At 45.0% G+C, this 9,066-nt stretch overlaps 2 protein-coding genes across 2 annotated transcripts; both read left to right on the plus strand.

Annotated features, from left to right (window-relative positions):
- The first annotated feature begins 785 nt into the window (after window positions 1–785).
- On the plus strand, window positions 786–1,465 carry LOC123121861 (uncharacterized). Its single transcript, XM_044541940.1, has one exon. The coding sequence runs from the start codon at window positions 913–915 to the stop codon at window positions 1,165–1,167; it is 255 nt and encodes an 84-aa protein (XP_044397875.1). The 5' UTR covers window positions 786–912; the 3' UTR covers window positions 1,168–1,465.
- Window positions 1,466–5,493: 4,028 nt separating this feature from the next.
- On the plus strand, window positions 5,494–6,482 carry LOC123121862 (nuclear transcription factor Y subunit C-6). The gene has a single exon (XM_044541941.1). The coding sequence runs from the start codon at window positions 5,572–5,574 to the stop codon at window positions 6,181–6,183; it is 612 nt and encodes a 203-aa protein (XP_044397876.1). The 5' UTR covers window positions 5,494–5,571; the 3' UTR covers window positions 6,184–6,482.
- Window positions 6,483–9,066: the final 2,584 nt, after the last annotated feature.

Here is a 9,066-nt window from a genome sequence, read left to right on the forward strand (position 1 = left end):
GGAGCTCGTCACCGTCAAGCAGGAGCCGGAGGAGGGCGAGCTCGTCGTCGTCGAGCGGGAGCCGGAGGAGATCCCGCGCCGAGGCGTCATCGGTCCCGAAGATTACGTCGGCGACGATGTCGAGGCGGTCGAGGCCGCGGTTGCCGCACGGAGCTTGCGAGAGGAGGAGGAGCGCCGCCGCCGCCGCGACGAGGAGATCGAAAGTTTTTTTTGTAAATTATACAGTTTCATATACGGGGTCTACTCTGCGGCGCACGATTTCGTCCCCCGAGACAGATCTTTCTCAAACTGTAAACGCATTATGCGGGTGGACATTATACAGGGTCTGCCAAAGTTGCTCTTAGCTTAGCCCGAACGCCCAACCACCAGGTACGTACTGCTAGAACCAAAGCAATCTTCGGCGTGTCCACGTCGCCGTACTAAATCGTTGCGGCAGGAGCGTCACGGGGCTTGACTTGGCCAGCAATGGCACACTCGATACTGTGTAAATATAATGGTGCGCCATTGATTAGTCCCGCAGAAACGCGAGGATGGATAGGCCCGCCAGTATAGGATACGTGAGGCGACGTGGCCTCGCGCGAAAAACTGGACCGGTTCTTCCACGGGGGCGCCCACAGGTTGGGTTGGCACGTAGCCCAGCCGATCGTACCCCTCCGCGCTAAGCAAAACCACCCCCTCCATCCATCCAGTGGCGGCACGCGACCGCGCTTGGACGTCACGTCGTGGCCCGAACCCAACAAAACCCTCCCAATCCCCACCGCCCCCCCCTCCCCGGCACGGGGCTATAAAGCGAGCCGGCGCCACCACGGGCCGGATGATAACTGTGACACGCACACACACACTCCACGCTCGCCCAGGAAAACCAGCGGCAAGAAGCAAGTTCAGTTGAGGTTGGAGGTCGAGTGGGATCGGATGGCGTCGGCGCCGGTGGAGTTCCTGGGCGCGCGGGAGGGCGGGGTCGGCGGGGACGCGCTCTACTGCGCCATCATCCTGTGGCTGTCCGTCATGTCGTGGATCATCTTCACCTGCGTCGGCGGCGACGACGGCGGCAGGCGCCGGAGGGGCCGCCGGGACACCAAGGTCTTCGTCGGCGCCGAGCGCCTCTGCGACGGCACCGGGCCCCACTGCAGCGGCGGGTACGGCCTCTGCGGCTCCTGCGTCGACTAGCCTGGCCCTCCAAATCGTTCGTTTGATTGGTTTGTAATCGAGAGCCGAAAGTACTAGTAGTATCATCTATCTATGGTGTGATGCGATGAAGAACTCCTCTCCTCTTCTTCTCCGGGGAGCTCCGTTCTTGTAGCCTGTACATAGTTTCAGCGATCGATGATGATCGACAAGATGAGCAAGTATGATCTGGTAGTAGCATGAGTATCTCCCCTTTGTGAAGACAATAAGAGGGAGCAAGCGTCTGTGAATTTGATCCTGGTTCCCGTTTTGGCTGCAAGAATCCGTCCCGATTTCTTCCTGTTCTTCTCTTTCTCGCTCGATCATGCGCAAATATCTCAATCAAAAGAAGTGCTTTCTCTTCCGAGAGTGGACGATTTGCGCTTGGTCTAGTGCCGCTGCTTTCTGTTGTGGGGAGCATAATTGATTGAGGATAATGGCAGAGATATCATTTTCAAGTGGACTATCTGCACGGGTTGGTTGGGGGGTTGGCCGGATTTAATTTCGGTTAGCAAGGCAAAGGGCTTCTCTGGTAGTGGTGGATCAGGCGGCAGGAATTAATTGCCGTGCAGTGAAATCCGCGGCCGTGTATAGTAAGCTGTGACTGTGACACCCGGGACATGAGCCTATCGTGAGTGTCCAGTTACTACAGAACGTCAGGATGTATATCTGTCCAAAAGATATAAGATGTTTTATATTTTTTTGACTCGGATGTCCGTAGAGTATATTCTAGTATATACTCCCTCTGTAAACTAATATAAGAGTGTTTAGATTACTAAAGTAGTGATCTAAACGCTTTTATATTAGTTTACGGAGGGAGTATTTTAATATCCAAAACATCTCATATTTTTTTAGAAACAAACATCTGATATTTGTGAACAGAGGGAGTTTTTATTGGCTCTCTATGAAGAAGAATTGAAGATAAGCTTGGGCATTCCATTTCTTTTCCCCACAAAAAAAAAAAAAATTGGGCAATCACACTTCTGGCAGAAACTTATGGAGGTAGTAAAAGACATTTTTGCTAGTTATTCTCGTAAGGTAGTTGGAAATGGATCCAGAACTTGTTTTTTTTTAAAGATATCTGGTTTGGAGATAGACTCGTAAGTTGCCAAAAATAAAAAAGAGGTAGACCCATGTGTAAGTTGTTTCCTAAACTGTACGTATGTGCAACCAACTGCTTACTGTTTGTGATGGGGCAAAGCTCTCAGAGGAAAGTGATAAATGGGGTATGGAGACTTACCAAGGCTGGTACGTTCTAGCTGAAATTCTTTATCATTTCTTAAAATATAGATCAATGATTTTTCCATATGCACAAATGTGGTTCCGCTTAAAGATTGGAAGTCTTTATTGGTCGATTATTGGAAAGAGTGTTCGCATGAGAGGTGATTTTTGGAAAATGTGGTTGGGACGGTTCAATAGATTTTTTTTTATTTGAAACAAAAATAAAAAGTTTGTCTCATTCATTAAACGCCGATATCTACCTAACGTTCGGTGTCGGGATCTCCTAGACCGAACGAATCGCTCGCGCTCGATGGGGGAGCGGATCGAACGATTGTGTTCGATGGGGAAAGAAGCCCCAATGCGAGGCCCCATCCCCCTGCGCCCCGTACCCTCGTCACGATAAAAGTCCTTTGCACAAAAACACGTCCCAGTAACAAAAGTGGGTGAAAAAAGGCCCAGCTTGAACATAGTAAAAAACAGGCCTTAAAGAAAGATAATATACTATGCACAACCTATTTCGGCTAAGAAAACATACAAAACTTGCCGTCCCTTTACAATAAAACAGAATCCATGGTTAAAAAAGATTCAAAATTAATTTGTATATATGAAAAAAGATATAAGTTTGGGCAACCTCACTTCTGGCATAAACTTATGCGGGTACTAAAAGACATTTTTGCTAGTTGTTGTTGTAAGGTAGTTGGGAATGGACGCGGAACTTGTTTTTGGAAGATATCTGGATTGGAGATAGACCCATAAGCTGCCAAAATAAAAAGAGATAGAGCCATGTGTAAGTTGTTTCCAAAATTGTACGTATGTGCAACCATCTGCATGCTGTTTGTGATGGTGCAAGGCTGTCATAAGAAAGTGATAAATGCCTGTGGAGACTGGAGACATAGCAAGCCTGGTGTGTTCTTGGTGAAATTCTTTACCGTTTCTCAAAATATAGATCAATGATTGTTCCATATGTGGATGTTGGATTTCCGCTTCAAGGTGGAAGTCATTATTGGTTGATTATTGAAAAGAGTGTTCGCACGAGAGATAATTTTTAGAAAGTGTGGTTGTGCAGTTCAATAGAACAAGAGTTATACCATGGCATTTTTATTTGGTTACACCATGATAGTTCTGTTGTATGTACCATGAAAAAACAATTATTTAGACCATAGTTATTTTTTCTGTAGGTGGCATGGCAGTTTCAATATTTAGACCATGGCAATTTTTTTGTAGGTAGCATGGCAACTTCAATATTTAGACCATGAGAAAATTTTCAGTTAGACCATGGCAAGTTTTTTATAGGTAGCACGGCAAGTTTCAATATTTATAGAAAATTTTCAATGAGACCTTGGCAAGATTTTTGTAGGTAGCATGGCAATTTCGTTACTTACACCATGGCAAAAAAAATTAGTTAGAGCATGGCGATTTTATTATATACGCCATGGCAATTCTTACTTTTTAAAGTATGAATGACATATTTCTGCCATGTGTCCATGGCAAATTGTAGATAATTTTTTCCCGTGCCACAGTAATTATAAACAATTTATTTTTACTTCTTGATGTGGCAAAATTAGGCATTTTTGCTCCTTCAAAATCATGACAAATTTGTAATCGTATCTTCTTGGTTACATGACAATTATAATGTTTTAATATGGTTTCATACAGTCTCATGGCAATTTCACAATTTTTTGGTTACCAAAACATACATTTTTTGGCCACTTACCGTGCATCTATTATTTTAACATGGAAAATTTGTTTTATTTTTTATTCTAAACACATTTTATTTAATGATCATAGTCCAAATACATTGGGATACAGTTAAGGTCTGAAGGTTCAAGGAGCCCTTTGACGTAAGAGGACTTCTTGAACAACACCTAACCATTTCCTTTACCTCTATCTTCACCCGTGGTTCGTAGAAGTGTTCAAAAATTCTGCATTTAGGCATGAAATAAAAATAGGTAAAGTATTTTTGTTCCAATAACATAAATAATTTATTGCATAATTTCTATAAGAAATCACCTCACAAATATGCATGTATGCAATATTTTTGGTCGTATCCAAGGTAGTCATGTCCTCATCAACTAGAGTGTGCTTAGCGAGGCTATGTGTCTCAATATTAGATTCGCGTCCCTCGAAAATGAAAGTACAAGATGCGAACTGAGCTAAAGTTGATTTGATCTTTCACGATGCTGCCATACAAGCCTCCTGCATCGATTTTGATATTTGTAACAACCTCTTTGGCAGTCTGATGCTATTAACATGGGAAATTTGTTAATGGCATTTTTTTTTGCAAAAAAGTTAACTGGGCCCTGGGCCAACTGGGGTCACGGTAGAATCTATTGGAGCGAACGCTCGAGAAAGGGAGATCCATTCCCCTGATGAAATGTCCCTTTACAAACGTTTCGTTCACTACCCACCTTCCCATCTAACGGTCAAACCCAGTTAGGGTCCTAAATATTTCTCCCTTGCCCTCGAAGAAAAAAAAAATCTCCCCACTATGACCCAAAGATTATCCTCGATATTGACGGAGTCGAGGGGAAGGCTAGGAGGCATGAATTTGTTGCGAAAAGCCCTTGCATTTCTAAGAAAAGCTAATAATCAAAATGCACAAACTCTACACAAAAACTACAAAGAAATGAAATGCATAAAATTCCCAAGAAATGTCTTTGAGATAAACATGCCTTAAAACATCTTTGAAAGTAATTTTTTTCATTTGATGGAATTAAACAAACGGAGGTCATGTAAGGATCCAGACCAACGCGACATTATAGTACCGTGTTTCAATATTTCGGTGTCTTTACAATTCTACTAATCAAATATGCCCTCAAACATGCACGTTGGGTTGTAAATTCATCGGACCAATTTTGCACCATGTCAAGCAATTTGATCCTTGTTTAGGGAAAAAACGTTAAAAAAATTACTCTATCTCTGAAACTGAAACAATGTTATTCCTTTGCACTTTTAAAGTGTGATGAAAATTCAGTAAGTATCTAACACCACACACACACGCGCCCAAAATTAATAGCACTAACAAAACCACCATTTCTCCAGAGAAGGGATAATAGCCACCAGCACCCACAAATCCCAACACTAAAACCAGCTCCAGCTGAAACGCATCGTCCCCTTCCTCCCCCCCAATCCCCAATCCCCAGTCCCCTTCCGCTTCCCACCCACAACCCTAGCTCCCCCGAATCCATGGATCCCACCAAATCCAGCACCCCGCCGCCGCCCCCCGTCCTGGGCGCGCCCGTCGGCTACCCGCCGGGGGCGTACCCTCCTCCGCCGGGCGCCCCCGCGGCCGCCTACCCGCCGCAGCTCTACGCGCCGCCGGGCGCCGCCGCCGCCCAGCAGGCCGCGGCGCAGCAGCAGCAGCAGCTGCAGGTGTTCTGGGCGGAGCAGTACCGCGAGATCGAGGCCACCACCGACTTCAAGAACCACAACCTCCCGCTGGCCCGGATCAAGAAGATCATGAAGGCCGACGAGGACGTCCGCATGATCGCCGCCGAGGCCCCCGTCGTCTTCGCCCGCGCCTGCGAGATGTTCATCCTCGAGCTCACCCACCGCGGCTGGGCGCACGCCGAGGAGAACAAGCGCCGCACGCTCCAGAAGTCCGACATTGCGGCCGCCATCGCCCGCACCGAGGTCTTCGACTTCCTCGTGGACATCGTGCCCCGGGACGACGCCAAGGACGCCGAGGCGGCCGCCGCCGCGGCCATGGCCACGGCGGCGGCCGGGATCCCGCGCCCTGCCGCCGGCGTGCCCACCACCGACCCGAGTATGGCGTACTACTATGTCCCCCAGCAGTAATGTATCATCGCTCTAAACTTGCGCATTTCTAGGCGGAGAATGTGTTGTTGTTCTGTGACTGCCCTTGATGCTGTTGTTGCTGCGGCGTAATAAGATTTATGGGCCTCCCCTGAGCTTATGAATTGAGCTGTTTGGTTCTATTATGTATTATGGTAGGATTGTTGTAATGGGGGAGGCCGTATGATTGCTCCAGTAGTGCATGACTAACTGGCCACCCAGTGTAATCTGATAACTATTATCCGGTGCCTCCCATGATTACTATGATAGTGTTTTCGCCGTGCATTAGCATTTTGTTGTTCTATGATAGTGTTGTGCTGTGATTAATCCATATTAGGTTGCAAGGTTCCCCCATGCATGCTTTCAAGCAAGGCTTGTTGTAATTAGGCCTTTGAAGCAATAAGCGGAAGCTTTGAATAAACTGATTGTAATATTTGACTGACATAGAATCTTGCTTCATATTGGTGTGGTAGTAAGATGGTGTGGATAGCTAGTGTTCTCTCATGTTTATTTTCAAGCAAGATTTACTATGAAACATTGAACTCAAAATGCATGGGAGTATGGCTTCCTGCATGCTTTGTATAATATTCGATGACAGGTCTTCAGCTATTTTTCATTTCCTTTTTCTTTTTCATAATCCAGTTGATCAGCTTTGCAAACAACATATTTATCGAAAGGTCATATTTTATACTCCATCCGTCCCAAAATAAGTGTCTCAACTTTATACTAACTTTAGTACAAAGTTGTACTAAAGTTGAGACACTTATTTTGGGACGGAGGGAGTAACAAGTAGCTTTGCGATATGTTTGCAATTCTAACTGTAAATCTTCAGGGGCACTATTAGTGCAAATAACTGTTTGCTGCAATGGAGAAATTTATAATTGGAAATACATTCTGTATTATCTGAGTTCAAAATCAACTGTTGTAATGTGCTAGTGTGGATATTTTTTGGCATATGGACCACTGAATACTTCACCATTACTTCGGCATCGTTCCATTTTCAGTAAATTAGAGTAGCATGTCCTGTTCCACCAAGTTTGTGCAATCTTGTATGCATAGTATGTTCATATACTGGAGCAATCAAAGTTTGTAATGGGGGAGTAAGCATTACACAATATGCATAGTATGTGACCAACAGTTGTTCAGCTATTTTTGTTTTTGAGAATTTATTTGATTTGTTTTGCGGCTTGATGACCAACATGTTTATCAAAGGTCATATGTTTAACGAGTAGCTTTGCAGTCTGTTTGCAATTCTAGTTGTACATCCTTAGTAGAACACAAGGAACGCAAATAACTGGAGGCTGCAATGGAGAAATTTACAACTGGATATATGATCCTAGATTTGTGAGTTCAAAGTTAACTGTTGTAATGTACTCCCTCCGGTTTTATTTACTCTGCATATTAGGTTTGTCTAAAGTCAAACCTTATATACTTTCAACAAGTTTGTAGAAAAATATTTATACACCACCAAATATATGTCATTGGATTCATCATTACATATATTTTCACATTATATAAATTTATTATTGTAAATATTCATATATTTTCCCTACAAACTTCGTCATACTTTATAAAGTTTGACATCAGTAAAAGCTAATATGCGAAGTAAATAAAAACGGAGGGAGTACTAGTATTAGTGTGGAGCTTTTGTGGCATATGGCTATGGACCACTACTTTGGTATTGCTCCATTATCACTAAATTGGAGGAGTAGCATGTGTCCTCTTCCACCAAATTTGTGCAAGCTTGTACTTAGTTGCCGATATAATATGACTAGTAGTATTAATTATAACGGACAGTACTCATGTTGCATCGTGCTAAAATACATCGTGTGTGAAGTAGTTTCGTTTTTGAACCGCTTTACTCAGCACACTTGCCTGCCACATTCAGTTCGACTTCGGTCCTCAAGCCCGGGTTGTTCTCAGCATAGCCGCCTCTCGTGCATGACCTACACATCAGTTGAACGTGAAGAACACTTTTATCCACGGACCATGCTGCTGGTAGTGGTCGGGTTTTGTCAGCCCTTGGAGAATCTTCGACAGATGACGAAAAACTGCGGCTGTGCCCAAATAACTGATGTTTAGAGCATTTTGATCAAAAAACCAGCTCCAGCAGATGATGTATCACTGTTTGATGATGATTTTTTTTAGGCAGCCTCGAATTTTAAAGCCAAGTGTTGCATATTTGTAGCACCACTAGCGGCTGCCCAATTTTTTTTACAGCTGTGGCGCAAGCCCAAACGCCGGTGTGAAGTTTCACCGCCGCTGTGCCAGTCGATCTTGGCCATCAACCACCGCCGCCACCACTCCGACGATGACCATGAACCCCGCCACCACATCCTGCCCCTCGGCGACCTCCGCTGAGCTCACAACATGGCTGCCCCATCTTGTTGACGCCGATTTCCCAATCCCGCTCCTTCGATGTTGTCTGTCCGTCCCGCCGAGCTCGCGCATTGCCGCCCTTTCCCGCCGTCGTCCCTGAGCTCCCGCCGCCATCCTTCTTAGTTGGCTTATGCGGTGTGCCTCTCCGTGCATAGTTTCCCGAGCTCCCGCCGCCGTCCTTAGTTGGCTTATGCGGTGTGCCTCTCCGTGCATAGTTTCGGAAGATCCCACAATAGGATGACATGGATTTTCCACGGCCTCCGGTATTCGCACAAACACACTAGTTGACAAGTAGGATAATTTCAATTCAACATTGACAAAGAGCACAGAGAACAAGGAAAAGTTCATAGCATTGGAAAAAAAATTGTTACATGGTGCACTACCTGATAGCTAGTTTTTTTAACATAGTACAGACACAAGCGCTCATATACACACGTATACACTCATCCCTATGAACGCGCACACGCACATGAGCATCTCCGAAAGACACTAGGATTTGAACCCTGG

The sequence above is a fragment of the Triticum aestivum genome, chromosome 5D, assembly GCF_018294505.1.
Source record: "Triticum aestivum cultivar Chinese Spring chromosome 5D, IWGSC CS RefSeq v2.1, whole genome shotgun sequence".
Taxonomy (NCBI): Eukaryota; Viridiplantae; Streptophyta; class Magnoliopsida; order Poales; family Poaceae; genus Triticum; species Triticum aestivum.